This window comes from Schistocerca gregaria, chromosome 1, assembly GCF_023897955.1.
Source record: "Schistocerca gregaria isolate iqSchGreg1 chromosome 1, iqSchGreg1.2, whole genome shotgun sequence".
In the NCBI taxonomy this organism is placed as follows: Eukaryota; Metazoa; Arthropoda; class Insecta; order Orthoptera; family Acrididae; genus Schistocerca; species Schistocerca gregaria.
In genome coordinates this window covers 543,365,406-543,386,562 of record NC_064920.1, presented here as the reverse complement: position 1 = coordinate 543,386,562, position 21,157 = coordinate 543,365,406, and the positions used below count along the sequence as shown (strand labels likewise).

General features: G+C 41.4%; 1 protein-coding gene across 1 annotated transcript in view; it reads right to left on the bottom strand.

Moving 5' to 3' along the window:
• The window catches only part of LOC126355825 (peroxidase-like), a 245,725-nt gene that overhangs the window by 62,366 nt on the left and 162,202 nt on the right, over positions 1-21,157 (bottom strand). The window contains exon 7 of the mRNA XM_050006275.1: positions 15,358-15,562. Within this exon, the coding sequence (XP_049862232.1) occupies positions 15,358-15,562 (205 nt within the window). The remainder of the gene's footprint in view (positions 1-15,357; positions 15,563-21,157) is intronic.

The following is a 21,157-nucleotide window of genomic DNA, read 5'->3' as shown; positions in this document are numbered from 1 at the left end:
CGTAGTACGGAGTAAAAATCCCCATATCAAAAATTTTCAGAAACAATAGAAACACTATAAATACACTTATGAGCCAGAACATTACAACCACAGGTGGAAACACAAGCGGCCAAAGACACTGGTAGCTAGGGAATAGCCACCTATGGTAAACTAACATACGCAAACAGCGGCAAACGTCGGTAAGCCCCTGCACATCGGCAACACTGACTGGCAACTAGCAGCTGCTACTAGAGCCGATCAACAGGCCACAGCAGGGACACCGACCGAGCTCGCCCACAGGCGCACAAACAACCCGCCAACATTCCCTCACACTGTGTCCCCGGTATATGACCTATCGGACACAAGATCGATAACAAACCTAACTGTTGCAGGCTGCTGACGCTGAACGAGGACTCCGTACCAGCACCCAGCGCCAGCCGCCGAGCAGCACAACGCACAACGCCAAGGTATCGATAAGCATGATACCCACTACTAACAAAGCCTATCCTTGCACAACCTATCGCAGGCAGCAAGGAAACCGCTACTGCTCTTACCACCCGACCTCCCTATCGCAGAGGTTTTTTTCCCTTGGCTCTTGCCCTGGCACTTTTTTTCCTCTGCCCTTAGAACCGCTACCCTTCGTAAGATTTCGAACAATCTATCTCCAGATGAGCGCGTATTAATGGTTAATCCTAACCAGACGTACGCAAACATCGCAGTACCCACATCCAGCGACACCTTACTTTAGTGAATACTAACCCTTATGCAGAGATGGCAGTAGACCTTTTGTGTTGGCCATCATGCCGGTTTGGGCGTGGAGGGGCTCCACCTCTACTAAAAAAAAAGAACATTACGAACACCGACCTACTATCGATATAAATTGGTCCAGGCGCTAGCAGCGTCACTTGGCGAGGAATGACTGCAAATCAGACACACGCACAGTGCGTGTCCTGTCAGTAAGCGTGCTGTCCGCCTGTAGAATGGGGAAGGTGTGTGATTTGTCTCAGTTTGACCGAGCGATTGTGATGACCCGGAGGCTCAGTGCTTGTCGGGTGTTCGAGGAGTACTGTGACGAGAGGCCTCAACACCTGGCGAAACGAAGGTGAAAACATATCCAGGCGTCGTGGGGTTGGGTGGCCACCTTTCACTACAGATGTTGGACGTCGTAGGTTGGGCAGACTGGAAAAACGCAACAGGAGCCGAACAGTGGTGGAACTAACGTCAGACTTTAATGCTGGCCAGGTTACAAGAGTGTCTGAACACACAGTGCACCGAACACTCCTAACAATGGGCCTCCACAGCCGACGACCCATACATGTGCCAACGTTAATACCGCGACATCGGCAACTAAGACTGAGCGGTTCTATGCGCTTCAGTCTGGAACCGCGCGACCACTACGGTCGCTGGTTCGAATCCTGCCTTGGGCATGGATGTGTGTGCTGTCCTTAGGTTAGTTAGGTTTAAGTAGTTCTAAGGTCTAGGGGACTGATGACCTCAGATGTTAACTCCCATAGTGCACAGAGCCATTTTTTTTAATGGGCACGTGACCATCGACACTGGACACTGGTGCAAGCTGTGTCCCGCATGGCGCAGTGATCACGTGCCTAGTAGGCTGGAGATATCGGGTTCGAATCCCGGTCTGGTACACATTTTCGCTCTTCGTCGTTGATTCCGCTTAGTGCCCCCCATGCAGCTGATAGCAGTGGTCCCCCTTCAATTTACGTATAGTGTTTCACAGCAGCGGAATCTGCATATGTCTTTCTTAAGAAGGAATAGACACTCGGCTAGCATATTATGGACCACTGATCTACTGTCGATATAAACCCGTCCAGTCGATATCAGCGTCACCTGATGAGCAATGACTATTAGTCAGACACACGCACGGTGCATGTGGTACCAGCGAGTGTGCTGTCCGTGCGTAGAATGGGAAACCCGCGCGATCTATCTAGGGCAAATTGTGAAGGCCCCGAGGCTCGGCACGAGCATTTCGGAAACCGTACAACTTGTCGGGTGATCGAGGAGTGCTGTGGTGAGCGCCTTCAACTGGTGGTGAAACTAAGATGAAACCACGTACAGATGTTGTGGGGTTGGGTGGCCACCCGTCGAACGTGGTAGGCTGGGCAGACTGGCAAAACAGAGCAGGCGGCGAGCTGTGCTGGAACTAGCATCAGACGTCAGTGCTGGACAGAATACAGGCGTGTGTGAACACACAATGTACCGAGCACGGGTAACGATGGACCTTCGTAACCGACGACCCATGCATTTGCCAATGTTAACACCAAGACATCGGCATTGGACGTTGACGCAGTGGCAGATCATTGTATGGTCTGATGAATCCCGATATCTTCTTCATCATGCCGATTGGGGGGAGGGGAGGGGGGAGGGTGCCGAATTTGTAGCCTTCCAGGGACACAGCTCCATGATACCTGTACTGCGGGACGGAGACAAGCTGGCGGTGGCTCCATTACGCTGTGGGGAATACTCATGGGAGCATCCATGGGTCCAGTGGAGCTCGTGCAAGGCACCAGGAGAGCCGAGGAGTACCGTACACTGTTTGCAGAATACGTACACCCCTTCATGACGATCACGTTTCCCGACTGCAGCGGCATTTTTCAGCAAGGTAATGCGCCATGTCACAAGACCAGGAGTGTGAATGGAGTGTTTCGAGGAACATAGTGGCGAGTTCCAATTGATGTACTGGTTCCCCAACTCATCAGATCTGAACCTGATCGAACACATCTGGAATGTTATTGGACGTTGCGTCATAGCTCATGGCCCCCCACCCCCACCCCAGAATTTAGGGAATTAGGTGACTTGTGCACTCAGCTGCTGTGCCAACTCCCTTGAGCGACATACCAAGGTTCCAAGCGCGTCGGCGCTGTTGTCTCTGTTATAGGTGGACGTACCGGCTGTTCCGTAGTTGGTCATATTCTGGCCGGTCAGTGTATTTTATGGAGTAAAGGGACTAAGGACAAATCTGTCGATAATATTTGTATGTAGCCGCAAGCCACGATGTACATGCAGCCAAAATAATGTGTATAAAATAAACCCAGTACATCTGAGAATAAACAAGCTACTTTTTGTGGAATAATGTCACAGTCTCCTTAATGTAATTATGTATAATGATTTTGTAAAATCATATGAAGTTCGTTACCCACAATTTTATGCGTCCACAGGTGTTTCATTGCTGTTAACATGTCGTTTATCGGACCCTTTGTCTCTAGAATAAATCAGAGATGAGTATACAGCTGTTGGTTTGTTTATTATTGCTTATATTTATATCGGCTGTTGTGCTGGCTTCTCTGAGAGTAAGGATGGATGAACTGAAAACATGTTTTCATGTCAGGGCTTATAGAATGAACTTTCTGCAATGAAATACAAGCCTATGTTACCACATGCTTGGAAAATGCATGTTATGCTGGAACTTAGAAGTCACGTTGAATGCGAAAATGTTGCTTAAGTCAGTTGTGCACATTGTTCTGTTCCTCTTTGCTTTAAACACTGCATTGCAATGTCACACCTATACTTTGAAGACCTATGCTACTCTATCAGGACAACAGAAAAAAGTTGTCTGAATTTTCTCATTTTGAAAAAAGCTGAAGAGCGACCTATTTAATTGTTGAAAACCATTCAACAGTCAAGATCGCATAAATTATTTTTTTTTTTAATTTCAGACAGCCGGTTTCAACAGACTATCTTGTTATATCCAGGTCTTAAAATCATTTTGTTGTAAAACATGTTCATTTTACGCTGACTTCGTACACAAGATGTCAAGTGGATAAAAACATCTCATTACATCATTTAACTAATATTTTCCAATAATTTACAAATCAAGCGAGGATCTAATAACTTTTATTAAATAAGATATATTACATACTTCCTTTACAATTACTGTTTGCTATTAAAGCTTGAAAACCAGTCTCATTCTAAACAACATGCTTAAGGCCCACCCCTCCCCCCGGAACACTTGGTTTTATTTCCAACACCGCCTAGCAAAGCTACATAAATTGAGACAAATTAGCAGGAAAAATAAATAAATAAAGTTTTAACTTTGGCTTCTTATATCTCGTTGATTAGGGGCATGATAAACATGGAAGATTGAATACACGAACTAAGCAACTTTAGATTTTCTAACGTAAAATATCATTCACGTACTGATTTGCAAATTTTTAAAAAATCAGTTCAAATTTTATTTTCGTATAAATTCCGAAAAGAGATCACATTCAATTTGCTTTTACAAAATCTGTTTACCACAACAAATTTCAAACTAATCTCAGTCGGAAAGAGCACGTTTTCAAGCATCCAAAAATTCACGTTCGATTTTCCAACGTGCGTAAACAATATCTGAAAATGACGGACAAATTTGAGAAAATACTCCACAGCAACATGCTACATTGCGGCAATCTGTGGTCCGTGTTTCTTGGCATCTAGCGTTTATTGCCACCTAATATCTCAGTATATTGCGTTGGTTCATGGTGACGTTATCTCCACCACTTCAAGAAAATGAACCGGAAAATCCATCGCCATAGGGGTCAGGCAATGCCATCCATAGGTGGTTGTCTTCACCTAGATATTCAAGCCTGTAATTTGGTTTGGAGGAAATCCGTCAACAACTTTTCTATATTTTTTCTAACAACGTTTCCATTGCTGCATTAAATATATATTATATGTTATATACATTAAAATATATAACATACGTCTGCACTAATGTGCTTTGGGGTATAATGTAAAATTTTGAAGTAAATCTGTCAAGAACTTTTCGATACACTATGTGTGCCCAAAAGTTCATTACAGTATCGGGTAAAATTGGGAAGAAAACCGATCATGAACTTTTCGAGATTTTAGGAAAGAAGGTTATTCCTTCATGTATTACATATATTAAAATACTGTATATGGCCATCCGAAAGTTCATTGGAGTATCGTGTAAAAACTTAAAGTAAATCGGTCAAGAACTTTTCGACATTTTTGGTAACAACGTTAAAGAACGATTTGTCATTGTTTAGTAGTATAGATTTTGTATATGTATGTACTACATATACTAAAAGAAAATGTAGGCTTTGCTCATCTAGTTAGTACATTGTCTTGTAAAAATCTGAAGTATATCGATCACTAGGGCAAATTCTTTTCGAGATATTTGATAACAGCATTCCTTTATTATATATATACAAAAAATATATGTAACCCCTGTCTATCCAAACGTTCATTAGAGTACCGTGTAAAAAGCTCAAGAGAGTCGGTCAATAAGGATTCGAGTTTTTTGGAAGAACGTTAAACAACGACTTAAATTTATGTTGTAGAATAGATGTCAATGAATGTATACCACATCGTCACTCATTAAAAGAGACTGACAGAGCAAATTAATCGTATCTGAAGATGACAATCAGGTACTGAAATCGGTAATTTGAAGAATGTTATTTTTAAGCGATTTTGGACGTAATAAATTATTATATAATCCGTAGGTATTTAGATGAATTGACAACCGTTAAAATTGTGTTATTTATCATGATCGTCCCATTTCATGTCATTGGATATTAATACGAGGTGATATGTTCAAGATGTTCACTAGTAATCCTGTAATCAGACACTAAACGGTTCTGTTTCCTTTGATGAAGGCATTCTGCGAAGGAACGTCTTGTTTCGACAACGTTCGCACCTATACCATTAGAATGTGCGTAGCTGGCTGCCTACGACGGAGGAGGGAGCACTTCGCTAATGACGGGAGGGGGAGGTTGCGGTGCCAGCGAGCGGCAGCAACCTGCTAGGAAGTGCTCTTACAGGTTGTCCCGGCAGCTGACTCAGCGTTCTCGCGTGGCCCAGCTGTGGCAGCGGCCGTGACCTAGGAGAGCAGGGCGCGGTCACATGTCTTGGGCTGCAGTTCGCTAACCAGTCCGCCGGCTGGTCACACATTAGCATAACCTGCCCTGCTGACTACGTCCCGTTAGGGTGACCGACCTAGCGACGACCTCGCCCAAGGCTGCTCGTAAACAGACAGCTGGACGCCGGCACAGGGCACTCTAGTCCCCATATGAGATATTAACAACAGCGTAGCGAAGCTGAGGCTACTTGGTCAGTAAATGGTATTATTATGCACTGACAAAATTTTGATGGTATTGTGATTGCTTGCTAAGATTTAAAATACCTAACAACCACTCAACTAATGAAATGTGTAATTGTTTAGTGCCATTACCCGTTTCGAACAGTTAACTCATTATTGGATTAGGAAGGATGTAATCTTCCGCCCCTACTGTTCAATCTGTATATCTAAGAAGCAATGATGAAAATAAAAGAAAGATTCAGGAGTGGAATTAAAATTCAAGATGAAAGGATATCAGTGATACGATTCGCTGATGACATTGCTATCCTCAGTGAAAGTGAAGAAGAATCGTATAATCTGCTGAATGGAATAAACAGTCTAATGTGTACAGAATATGGATTGAGAGTAAATCGAAGAAAGACGAAGGTAATGAGAAGTAGAAGAAATGAGAACAGCGAGAAACTTAACTTTAGGACTGATGGTCACGAATTAGATGAACTTACAGAATTCTACTACTTACGCAGGAAAATAACTAACAAATGACGGTTGGAGCAAGGAGGACATCAAAAGCAGACTAGCATTGGCAAAAAGGGCATTCCTGGCCAAGAGAAGCCTACTAACATCAAACATAGGCCTTAATTTGAGGAAGAAATTTCTGATAATGTATTTGGAACAGAGCTTTGTATGATAATAAAACATGGACCGTGGGAAAACCGGAACAGAACAGAATCGAAGGATTTGAGATGTGGTGCTACAGACGAATGTTGAAAATTAGGTGGACTGATAAGATAAAGAATGAGGAATGAGGAGGTTCTGCAGAGAATCGAAGAGGAGAGGAATATATGTGGAATATACTGACAAGGAGATGGGATAGGATGATATGGCATCTGTTAAGACATCAGGGAATGACTTCCATGGTACTAGAGGAAGCTGTAGAGGGCAAAAACTGTAGAGGAAGACAGAGGATGGAATACGTCGAACAAATAATTGAGGACGTAGGTTCCAAGTTCTACTATGAGATGAAGAGGTTGGCACAGGAGAGGAATTTGTGGCGGGCAGCATCAAACCAGTCAGAAGACTAAAGGCTCAAAAAAATCATAATCTGATGGCTACACTGCATTTACAGGACAAACAATCCGCAAATACATCAAGACTCCACTAGCCGCCTTAAGATGTACCACAATGGATAGTTCATTTATCATTATTACCTCCATCTTTCTTGTTCCAGTAATGAATGCTGTGCAGAGGAACGATGTTGGTACGGTAGACAGAAATCGATTTCGATCAAGAAAATCATCCATGAAAACAGCCATGGATGGAACGGCATACTTTTCAGTTCAACTTAACAGACTCGTGAGAACGAGACTACATAGAGGCTTGACCTCCACATTGCCAGAACTTGTCCTGCATAATAAAGAATGCCCCTACACACGCGAGACAGATCAGAACATAGACAATGTTGAAGAGAATAGACACCAACCATGGCAGAAGCATGGACTCTCTTAGCACCTGGACTAAGACCCCTTCTCCAAAATGCAATTGTGGAGAACCCTTAAAACCGTACCTCACGTAGTTACACAATATCCCAACAGATGGCAACAAACGATATAATTGATTGTATATGTCATTGTTTATATTACGTTTAATATTTTACTGAAAAACCACACGATAAAGGAACAAATATTGTTGTTGTGGTCTCCAGCCAGAATACTGGTTTTCATTTATTTATTTATTTATTTACACGCCCAATTCTACAGGACCAAATTGAGGAGCAAATCTCCAAGGTCATGGAATGTGTCACTACATGAAATTAAAATATAAAAGTAATAACAAATAAAAATAAATGTTTACGAACCCGAAAAAGTCAATCATCAGGTTAAGTAAACGCAATCAACAAGACAACAAGAATCAGCTTAATTTTTTAAGGAACTCCTCAACAGAATAGAAGGAGTGAGCCATGAGGAAACTCTTCAGTTTCGATTTGAAAGTGCGTGGATTACTGCTAAGATTTTTGAATTCGAGTGGTAGTTTATTGAAAACGGATGCAGCAGTATATTGCACACCTTTCTACACAAGAGTTAAGGAAGTCCGATTCAATATTGGTTTGATTTCTGCCGTCTACTAACTGAGTGAAAGCTGCTTATTCTTGGGAACTGTTAACAAGAAATGACCATAAGGAATATATATATTAAGAGAGCAATGTCAAAATACGCAGACTCGTGAACAGGGGTCGAGAAGAGGTTCGTGGACTTACTCCACTTATTGCCCGAACAGCCCATTACTGAGTCAAAAATATCCTTTTAGAATGGGAAGAGTTACCCCAAAATATAATACCATACGACATAAGCGAATGAAAATAAGCGAAGTAAACTACTTTTCGCGTCGAACGATCACTTACTTCAGATTACGTTCGTACAGTAAAAATGGCAGCATTAAGCCTCTGAACAAGACCCCGAACGTGGGCTTTCCACGACAGCTTACTATTTATCTGAACACCTAGCAATTTGAACTCTTCAGTTTCACTAATCATATGACCATTTGTGAAATTAAAAGCCAGGTTTCGTCGAATTGTGTGTTAGGAACTGTAAAAACTAGTCGTACTGAGATTTAGCGTTAGTTTATTTTCTACAAGCCATGAATTTAGGTCATGAACTGCACTACTTGAAACAGAGCCAATGTTGCACACAACATCCTTTACTACCACGCTAATGTAATCAGCAAAAAGAAATGTTTTACAGTTACCTGTAGTACTAGAGGGTATAACTTTTATATAAATAAGGAACAAGAGTGGTCCCAACACTGATCCCTGGGGCACTCGCTATTTGACAGTACCCCACTCAGACTCCACATCACAGCCGTTCCCAACATTGTGCATAATGACGTTTTGCTGTCTGTTGCTAAACTAAGAGGTGAACCAATTGTGAGCTACTCCCCGTATTCCATAATGGTCCAACTACTGGAGCAATATTTTGTGATCAACAAAAAATGGCTTATTTAAATAAAAAATATACCAAGCATTCGAAACCTTTTGTTTAATCCATCCAGTACCTCACAGAGAAACGAGAATATGCCATTTTCAGTAGTTAAATCACTTCTAAAGCACAGCTGTACATTTGATAGCAAATCGTGTGATATAAAATGATCAATTATCCTTACATATACAGCCTTTTCAATAACCTTTGCAAACACTGATGGCATAGAAATAGGTCTAAAATTATCAACATTATCCCTTTCTCCCTTCTTATAAAGCGGCTTTACTTCTGAGTACTTTAATTGTTCAGAAACTGATCATTCCTAAAGGAAAAATTAAAAATGTGGCTAAATACAGGGCTAACATGTGCAGGACAGTACTTTAATATTCTGCTAGGCACTCCATCATAACCATGCGAGCCCTTAGTCTTCAGTGATATAATTATTGACTCAATCTCGCTCTTGCCTGTATCACAGAAGAGTATTTCGGACATCAATCTCGGAAAGTCATTTACCAAGAAAGTTATTTGATTCACTGTAGAAACTAAATTTTTATTTAATTCACCACCAGTGCTCAGAAAATAATTGTCAAATACTGTACATATATCTGACTTATCAGTAACAGAAATATTTTTACTGTGGACTGACTTTATATCGTCGACTTGTGCTGCCCAGACGCTTCCTTCACAACTGACCATATGGTTTTAGTTTTACCCTGTGAATTAGCTATTCTATTTGCACACCACATACTTTTTGCCTTCTTAATAACATTTTTAAGCACCTTACAAGACTGTTTGTAATGGGATACTGTACCTTGATTGTGACTACTTCTAACAGTTTGATATAATTCCCGCTTTGTTCTACAAGATATCCTTATCCCACTAGTCAACCACCCAGGCTGCCTATTACTACTAGTACCCCATTTCTAACGTTCTAATGGAAAGCAAGTCTCAAAGAGCATGAGAAATGTGTTAAGAAAAGAATTATATTTATCATCTGTGTTATCGGCACAATAAAATCCCTGCCTCCATTGTTCCTTGACAAGGTTTAAAAAACACTCTATTTCTGTTGGATTAACTTTCCTACATAGATTGTAATTAAATGTGACATTTGTTTGAGTACTAAAGCCTTTTAGTGTTAAAATTTGTGCATCATGGTCTGAAAGGCCATTCACCCTTTTACTAACAGAATGCCCATCTAGTAATGAAGAATGAATAAAAATATTGTCTATGGCTGTGCTACTGTTACCATATACCCTAGCTGGAAGAAACACAGTCTGCATCAGATCATATGAATTTATGATATCCACCAACATCCTTTTTCTTGCACAATCATGTAGAAAATCAATATTAAAGCCACCATGTATAATTAATTTCTGGTACTTCCTACAAAGTGAATCAAGAACCCTCTCTAGCTTTGCTCTGAAGTCAGAATTAGGGGGCCTGTAAACAACAACAATCAGCAGTTCAGTTTCACTAAATTCAATTGCCTCTGCACAACATTTAAATATCTGTTCAGTGAAGTGCCAGTGACACATCTACAGACTCAAATGGATACTGTTTTTTACGTGCATAGCCACTCCCCTACCCCTCAAGGACCTTGTTGAAAAACAGCCAGCTAATCTGTATCCTGTTACAGGAAGACTCTGAATTGTCAAATTATTTCAGTGGTGTTCTGAAATACCAATAATTTCAGAGTCAACATATATAAGCAGTTCACTAACTTCATCTCTAATACCTCTTATATTTTGATGAAATATGCTAATTCCTTCTCTACTTGGAAACATTACATCCTCAGAAGGCGAGCCCTTAGTTAGAGGGACTTCCTTTAAGCAGGCATACCTGTCAGCTGACTTCAATCTAAAAAAGGTACAGCTCTAACACCAACTACTACTGGAATTTTTCCCCAGCCCCATGTTAACGCGCCTAACAGCCGCATCAAGATGACGCCGACATGATGCTGAAACAGTTGCATGAAAAGCACATTTGCGCCACCATTTTGAGTAGCTATCTTTAGCAGGTCACCACCTACATCATATTTCCCGTCCCTATCAAGACTGTTCCTGCTCCACCCACTATCACTACTAATCCTAATTCGTAAAATTCCTACAAAACTCCCCTAAGCGGTCAGTCACTTGAGCCAACCCTGCACTAGACGTCACAATGCTGGTGACCTGGTACTCACTCTGATTCAGTTCTTTACACTACTCTATCCCATGCAATTTTCTCCATCTCTGTATAACTACTGTAGCCTGCATCCATTCGAATGTGCTTACTGTATTCAAGCCTTAGTTTCCGTCCACAGTTTTTACGTCCACACTTCCCTCCTCTACAGCACTGACGATCTTTTGATGCCTCATAATGACTATCAATCGAACGTTTCTTGTACTCAACTTGCGTAGTGTATTTCTCTTCTCCCAAATTCTACTTAGTGTCTCTTCGTTAGTTACCCCTCTCAATATTTTATCCAGCATTCTTCTATGGCACCACATTTCAGAAGCTTCAATTCTCTTCTTGTCTAAACTGTTTATCGTTCCCGATTCACTTCTGTATAACGCTACACCCTACACAAATATCCTCACACACTATACCCAAAAGCCAAAGAAACTGGTACATTTGCCGAATATAGTGTAGGGCACCCTCGAGCGCTAATAGAAAGCACAGAAGCTGAAATCGTTATAGGTACAGAAAGCTGGCTAAAGCCTGAAATAAGTTCTGCAGAAATTTTTCGAAGTCTCAGACGGTGTTCAGGAAAGATAGATTAGGCAGAATTGGTGGTGGAATGTTTGTGTCTGTCAGTAGTGGTTTATCTTGTAGTGAAGTCGAAGTAGATACTCAGTGCGAATCGGTATGAGTGGAGGTTATACATAACAGCCGAACTAAGTTAATAATTGGTTCCTTCTACCGACCCCCAGACTCTGATGATATAGTCGCTGAACAGTTCTGAGAAAATTTGAGTTTCGTAACAAATAAATACCCCACTCATACGGTTATAGTTGGTGGGAACTTCAACCTTCCCTCGATAGGTTGGCAAAAATACTTGTTCAAAACCGGCGGTAGGCATAAAACATCTTCCGAGATTGTCCTAAATGCTTTCTCCGAAAATTAATTCGAGCAGTTAGTCCACGAACCCACGCGAATTGTAAATGGTTGCGAAAACACACTTGACCTCTTAGCCATAAACAATCCAGAGCTAATCTACATCTACATGACTACTCTGCAATTCACATTTAAGTGCTTGGCAGAGGGTTCATCGAACCACAATCATACTATCTCTCTCCCATTCCACTCCCTAACAACGCGCGGGAAAAACGAACACCTAAACCTTTCTGTTAGAGCTCTGATTTCTCGTATTTTATTTTGATGATCATTCTTACCTATGTAGGTTGGGTTCAACAAAATGTTTTCGCATTCGGAAGAGAAAGTTGGTGACTGAAATTTCGTAAAAAGATCTCGCCGCGACGAAAAACGTCTTTGCTGTAATGACTTCCATCCCAATTCGCGTATCATATCTGCCATACTCTCTCCTCTATTACGTGATAATACAAAACGAGTTGCCCTTTTTTGCACCCTTTCGATGTCCTCCGTCAATCCCACCTGGTAAGGATCCCACACCGCGCAGCAATATTCTAACAGAGGACGAACGAGTGTAGTGTAAGCTGTCTATTTAATGGACTTGTTGCATCTTTCCGGCCGCAGCAATGTCGGAGATTTGATGTTTTGCCGAATTGTTGATATTCACGGTACTCTCGTGAAATGGTCGTACGGGAAAATCGCCACTTCATCGCTACTTCGGAGATGATGTGTCACATCACTCATGCGCCGACTATAACACCACATTCAAACTCACTTATATCATTATTACCTGCCATTGTAGCAGCAGCAGCCGATATAACAACCGCACCAGACACTTGTTATCTATTATAGGATTTGCCGACCGCAGCTCCGTATTCTGCGTGTTTACATATCTCTGTATTTGAATACGCGTGTTTATACCAGTTTCTTTGGCGTTTCAGTGTATTTTCAGACTCGTAAATTTATATTTGATATTAATAAATTTCCTGTTGTTAGAATCGTTCTCTTTACTACTGAGAGTCTTCGTTTTATATCCTCCCTACTTCGCCCATGGCCAGTTACTTTGCTGCCCAAATAATAAAATTCGTTTACTACTCTTAGTGTTTTATTCCGTAATCTAATTCTATCTTCATCACCTGATCTCGCTCAATTGCATTCCATTACCCTTGGTCCCATTTTGTTCATTTCCATTTCTTTTCAAGACACTATCCATTTCGTTCAGCTAATCTTCCAAGTAATTTGAAATTTCTGACAAAATTACTATGTCATTGACAAATCTCAATATTTTTATTTGTTTTCTCTGAACTTAAATTCCTTTTCCAAATTTGCCATTCGCTTCCTACTTGTTCAACGTGCAGACTGAATAACATCGCCTGTAGGTTACAATCCAGTTTCACTCCCTTCTCAGCCACTGCTTCCTTTTCATTAATAATCCTGATCATATTGAGCACCACAGCTGACAGATTTTAATGATTAATGAAAACCACTTCAGCTGTATAATTACACATTTATTACGCTAGAAACGGTTTCGTTCTTAGAACATCAATACAGATCTTCTAAGAACCAAAGTGGTCATGGGACAATAAACGTATAATTATACAAGTAAGGTGATTTTCATTAGTAATTACAATCCTTTTATGTCATTCGGCTCTCATAACTGCAGTGTGGTTTCTGTAGAAGCTGTAGGTAACATTCTTGAGGATGGAGCTCCTCTGTCCGCATTTCCTCTCAAATCGATTTTTTTTGGAGACGATCCGCTTTGAGCAAACCATAGTTTTTATCTGTTCTTTTATTTCACAGACATGTTTCGCTGAAGTTCCAGCATCGTCAGTGGTGTTTCACCATCTTTCTATAAAACCGAAGAAATGCTCATTACTACTTGAACGCACATAAATTTTTTAAAACAGTATTTACAAATTTGAAAAACAGACAAAGTTTTGTTTATATACCTTTTTATCACATGTTGTGGTTTTCCACCATTTTAATGTTTTTTATTGCAATTGTTTTCTTTCATAGTTTGTCGTCTGCAACAGTATAGCACTTAATGTAGAACAATAATTTACTTCGAAATTTTACGTCTGGGAGCTTTATGATTACGCCTAACATTAATAATTCTGTGTGGAAGACTGTGTGCATGTGTGTGTGTTTGCTATGTGTTTCACTTATTTTTTCTGTTTTTACGATTATCTTCTGTAAAAGGTACACAGTAAAGATAATGGGGAAACCAGAAAAAGTAAGTAAAATATACTGCAAAAACACACATAGAATTATTTAATGCTAGGCCTAACCATAACATTTCCTGTCATAAAATTTCGTAGTAAGCACTGTTATACGTTAAATTCTATGTGGTTGCAAAGGAAAAACTGTGAAAGAACACAACTGCACCAAAAAACATAAAAATCCAGAGAAACCACAACATGTGGTGAAAAGGTACACGTACAAAACTTCGTCCGTTTTTGAAATTTGTAAATAATGTCTTGAAAACCCAAATTTATGTGCGTACATGCAATGTTGCTGGTGCAGGATTTTGTGCGCGAACTGACGTCTCAGTCACGTCCCATTCGATCAAATTGTCCAGGTTGTTCTTCAAACCAATCGCTGACAATTGCCACTGCACTGTTCGTGGTGATTGGTGATACCTGAAATTTAGTATTCTCGGCACACTCTTGACATTGTGGATCTGAGAATATTGAATTCCCCAACGATTTCAGAAATGATATGTCCCATGCGCCTAGCTCCAACTACCACTACGCGTTCAAAGTCTGTTAATTCACGTCGTGAGGCCATAATAACGTCAGAAATCTTTTCACGTCAACTGCCCGAGAACAAATGACAGCTCTGCCGAAGCACTGTCCTTTTACACCTTGAGCACACAATACTACCGGCAACTACTGTATAGACGTGTATATCGCTTTTTGTCGCCTCAGTGTATTGGAAAGTCTTGCTCTGTTTTGGTGTTGGTGGCCTTTCAGGGGTTACAATCTATTTCAACTGCTGAACTGGACTTATTTCAGTCTGTAATGAATCAGAGTACTCGTGAAGTACTTCAAGTGCGAGTTGGGATGAGCCTCGCAACGAGGACTGAAGAGAACAATTTTAGAGGATCAATAAATTTTACATTATGACGGTTGTTGTACATTTTAGTAGCTTTGCTGCGTTGGTTTGGACAGTGACAGCCTGACTGTCAGACAGTCGATCCTCGAAACGCGCCGCTGTGTTACACGAATATCGCTTCAAGGGTGTTGAATGCCAGTAAACTATGTTTGAGAGAAGCGCTGTCGGCCAGTCGGCGGTACGTACAGGAGGTGTAGCAGGTGTCGTTCTGCGCCTGCAGGAAGCACTCCTGTTCGGGGCGCGCGCTCGGCGGCGGGAACTCACGGCCGCGGCCGTCTCGCTGTGACGTCAGGAGGCCGCCGCGACGCTGCCGCAGCCGCTGCCGCTGCGACGCCGCTTCGTCGGCGCCGTACATCATGGACAGGTCCAGGAACGAGCTCATCCGGTTCATCTGCCGGCCACACACGCCGCACCTTACTCACACCTCGTGTCGCTCCTCAATATCCCTTACACTATTAATAACATTTCATTAGTAACAATTAAAGCAAGGTACGAGGGTCGGTCAAAAAGTAATGCCTCCCATTTTTTTCCTACTTAAAAAAATTAAGTTAAGTGAAAATTTTGAATTTGGCGCCATTCCTCAAACCTTCTGCAAACCACTGCAGTAGTAACTTTCTGTGTCAACAGGTGGCAGCACAGCAGAAGTTTGTAAGATGGCCGACATCGATGTTCGTTTGAGACAGCGTTGTGTGATTGAATTCTTGAATGCAGAAGGTGAAACGCCCATACGCATTCATGAAAGACTGAAGAAGGTGTATGGTGTTGTGACAGTGGATGTCAGCACTGTTAGACGATGGGTTCGTCGTTGTAAGGAAGCTGAAGGGCAAACACCGTTGACTGACGAAAAGCGGAGCGGCAGGCCGGTGAGTGCAGTGACTCCACACAACATTCAGCAAGTTGATGACATCATTCGTGGTGACCGTCGGGTGACTGCAGATGAAGTGTGTCGCATTATTTCTCTTAGTAAAGGCAGTGTGATCACGATTATTAAACAACTGGGGTACTCAAAAGTTTGTGCACGGTGGGTTCCAAGAATGTTAACCGATCAGAATAAAGAGGCAAGGAAAACAATAGCCTCCCAACACTTGCAGCGCTTCCGTTTGGAGGGAGATGAGTTTCTGAAAAAAATTGTGACCGGGGACGAAACATGGGTGCATTTTTTTGAACCCGAATCAAAGAGGCAGTCAATGGAGTGGCGTCACACAAGCTCGCCGAGGAAGAAAAAATTCAAAACTGTGCGATCGGCAGGGAAAGTTATGGCAACAGTTTTCTGGGATACAGAGGGTGTGATTCTGGTTGATTGTTTGGAGCAGGGATGCACAATAAATTCTGTTCAATACGTCACAACCCTCAAAAAACTTAAAGCACGTCTTCAGCGAGTTCACCCAACAAAATCAATGGCAGATGTTCTTCTTTTGCATGACAATGCAAGACCACACACCAGTCGTCACACCACTGACGAGATTGTCAAAATTGGATGGGAAGTTTTGCCTCATCCCCCATACAGCCCTGACCTGGCACCATCAGACTTCCATCTGTTCGGGCCACTAAAAGAAGCTCATCGTGGGATTCATTTTGAAGATGAGGAGGCCGTCAAAACATCCGTGCGTCAATGGCTTAGGAAGCAGAGCTGTGATTTTTACCGTGCTGGGATACATGCCCTTGTTCAAAGATGGACCAAAACTGTAGAGATGGGCTGAGATTACATTGAAAAATGACAAAATGATCCTCAATGTTGTGGTTTTCAACCTATGTAATTTCATTTAAATTTCCTGGCAATTAAACGTAGAGAAAAAAATAGGAGGCATTACTTTTTGACTGACCCTCATAGTAACATAATTTTTATCTTAATATGCTGATTGGTTTACATTCATTAAAATTTTACAGTCAAATTTTATCTACATCTACATCTACATTTATAATTCGCAAGCCATCCAACGGCTTGTGGCGGAGGGCACTTAACGTGCCACTGTCATTACCTCCCTTTCCTGTTCCACTCGCGTATGGTTCGCGGGAAGAACGACTGCCGGAAAGCCTCCGTGCGCGCTCGAATCTCTCTAATTTTACATTCGTGATCTCCTCGGGAGGTATAAGTAGGGGGAAGCAATATATTCGATACCTCATCCAGAAACGCACCCTCTCGAAACCTGGACAGCAAGCTACACCGCGATGCAGATCGCCTCCCTTGCAGAGTCTGCCACTTGGATTTGCTAAACATCTCCGTAACGCTATCACGCTTACCAAATAACCCTGTGACGAAACGCGCCGCTCTTCTTTGGATCTTCTCTTATATGTTTAATTACGTATGACTGAGCAAGGAGAGGGATCAATAACGTCCCCAGGTTCAGGAGTCACTATACAGTTTGTACATTTTAAGTTGACAAACCAGAATAACTCGAAAAATAAGCTTCACACGAAAAAATGTGTAGAATCCAAAGCTGATTATTTTCGAGGGCGACATCTGCTCGTGCTGAAATTGGCACGCCAACCCAAACCCCTGGGGGTGGGGCGAGAAGCAACTTTAAAATTTCAAATGGGCACCTCATTTCTTATTGCAGAATCAGATTATACGTAAAAAACAACGCACATGTTGTCTCAAACATTTGTTTTGATTCTTGGTAGTTGGCGCTGTAATTCAAGAAAACCCATGTTCTCATTTTTGCGTGGAGAATGGTTACGTATAAATAAAAAATACTTATTTACTTCGTAAATTTTGATTCTCTAAAACTAAAACTCTCCCTCTCTCCCCATTTTACAAATATTGACCCAAACATGAAGTTGTGTGGCCTCATGACCAAGAAACAAACAAAACTTATCTGAATCTGCAGAAAAAATTAGTATTTGGCTCAACATTTGTAAAAGTCCAAGTCCTCTCACTCAAACGCTACCGTATGGGGAGAGAGGGAGAGTTTTAGTTTTAGCGAATCAAAATTCACGAACTAGATAAGTATTTTTCATTTATCCGTAACCATTTTTCACAAAAAAATGAGAACATGGATTTTATTGAATAACAGCGCCAACTACCAAGAATCAAAACAGATTTTTAAGACAAAATGTACATAATTTTTATGTATAATCTGATTCTGCAATGAAAAATGGGGGTTCCCATTTGATATTTTAAAGTTGCCTCCCGCCCCATCCCCACGGGCTAATTTTAGCACCAGATGTACCCCTCGAAAATAATCAACTTTGTATTCTACATATTTTTTCGTGTGAAGCTTGTTTTTCGAGTTATTCTGATTTGTCAACTTAAAATTTACACCCTGTATACAAGATTTCAGTTTGATAAAGTAGTCATTAATTATTTAATTAAAATCCACAAGATGGCGACTGATGAGAAGTAGCCGTTGCACACTTTGATCTCGGCTACTTGCAAGGAAAATTCACTATCGCACCACCCTCAGATTTAGTGGTAGAGTGCGTAGTGGATAGCCTGTCAAAATCTGAACAGAGATCAAGATATGAAAAGAGGAAGAAGGTGCACTTAACTGTGAAAAAAGTAGAAAGAGTGAACGGTCCGAGGACAAAAAGTGCAATATTGCGCAAACGGCAAGTGCAACGGTGTCGTGGTTAATTCCCCACCTGTGCTCCTAGTAAAGAAAAAAAAAAAAAAAACGATCACGGTATTGGACTCCCAAGCGGATGAGCTGTGTTCAAACCTCTGTTGTGTCACTTTTTCTCCCTGTTCGCTGAATTCAAATTTGTGTCTGTGTTGAGGTGTAACGTCCATTTGCAACACTAATATGCAAGGAAGAGATCCATATCGTTAGTTGATTCCGCACAGCTTCTCTATTAGCAGCCGTAAGCAAGTGGCTTTCGAATGGGAATCGCAAACGTTTGATGACAAGACGACGAGACAACCAGAAAACACGTCTGGTGGGTCACACATGGAATTAGTGACAGTACGTGTGTCATATGATAGGAGACTCCTACCGGCACACCTAAAATGGACGCCTCGTAAGTCAGTGAGATTTTGCGTCTTGCCCGATTGAGTTATTCATTAGAATGTGAATGTGACCACTACCAAGAATATGATGAAAACAAAATAGTGTGTCAATCAAGCTGCAACAAGTGTATGCAACAGTTTCACAATTAAATGTTTCTCTTTTTGGAAGTTCTAGGAATTACAATTACGAGCAACTTAAATTCGAAAGACCACGTAGATAATATTGTGGAGTGGGCGAAACAAAGACTGCGCTTTGTTCGCAGAATACTTAGAAGATGCGACAAACCCACTAAAGAGACAGCCTACATTACACTTGTCCGTCCTCTGCTGGAATATTGCTGTGCGGTGTGGGATCCTTACCAGGTAAGATTGATGGAGGACATCGAAAAAGTGCAAAGAAGGGCAGCTCGTTTCGTGTTATCGCGCAATAGGGGTGAGATTGTCCTTGATATGATAGGAGTGTTGGGGTGGCAGTCACTGAAACAAAGGCGGTTTTCTTTGCGGCGAAATCTGTCACCAACTTTCTCTTGTTGACGCCCACCTACGTAGGGAGAAATGTTCATCATAACAAAATAAGAGAAATCAGAGCTTGAACAAAAAGATTTACGTGTTCCTTTTTCCCACGCTCCACTCGAGCTTGGAACAGTAGAGAAGTAGTATGAAAATGGTTCGATGAACGCTCTGCCAGGCACTTAAGTGTGAATTGCAGAGTAACCAAGCAGATGTGGATGTATATGTAGACTTGAATCCTTTGTTGCAAGATAGTTCACTGGAGATACTGACAGGTTTCAGACATATTATATAATGGTAAGACAGAGATTTAGGAACCAGATTTTAAATTGTAAAACTATTTCCAGGGGCAGATGTGGACTCTGACCACAATCTATTGGTTATCAACTGTAGATTAAAACTGAAGAAACTGCAAAAAGGTGGGGACCTGGATAAACTGAAAGAACCAGAGGTTGTACAGAGTTTCAGGGAGAGCATAAGGGAACAATTGACAGGAATGGGGAAAGAAATACAGTAGAAGAAGATTGGGTAGCTTTGAGGAATGAAATAGTGAAGGCAGCAGAGGCTCAAGTAGGTAAAAAGACGAGGGCTAGTAGAAATCCTCAGGTAACAGAAGAAATATTGAATTTAATTGATGAAAGGAGAAAATATAAAAATGCAGCAAATGAAGCACGCAAAAAGGAATACAAACGTCTCAAAAATGAGATCGACAGGAAGTGCAAAATGGCGAAGCAGGCATGGCTAGAGGATAAATGTAAGGATGTAGAGGCTTATCTCATGAGGAGTAAGATAGATACTGCCTACAGGAAAATTAAAGAGACCTTTGGAGAAAAGAGAACCACTTGTATGAATATCAAGAGCTCAGATGGAATCCCAGTTCTAAGCAAAGAAGGGAGAGCAGAAAGGTGGAAGGAGTATATAGAGGGTCTATACAGGGGCCATGTTCTTGAGGACAGTATTATGGAAATGGAAGAGGAGGTAGATGAAGATGAAATGGGAGATATGATACTGCGTGAAGAGTTTCACAGAGCGCTAAAAGACCTAAGTCGAGACAAGGTCCCGGGAGTAGACAACATTCCATTAGAACTACTGACAGCCTTGAGAGAGCCAGTCCTGACAAAACTCTACCATCTAGTGAGCAAGAGACTGGCGAAATTCCCTCAGACTTCAAGAAGAATATAATAATTCCGATCCCAAAGAATGCAGGTGTTGACAGATGTGAAAATTACCGAACTATCAGATTAATAAGTCACAGCTGCAAAATACTAACGCGAATTCGTTACAGACGAGTGGAAAAACTGGTAGAAGCCGACCTCGGGGAAGTTCAGTTTGGATTCCGTACAAATATTGGAACACGTGAGGCAATACTGACCCTACGAATTATCTTAGAAGAAAGATTAAGGAAAGGCAAACCTACGTTTCTAGCATTTGCAGACTTAGAGAAAGCTTTTGACAATGTTGAAAGCAGGGTATAAGATGAACATCAACAAAAGCAAAACAAGGGTAATGGAATGTAGTCGAATTACATCG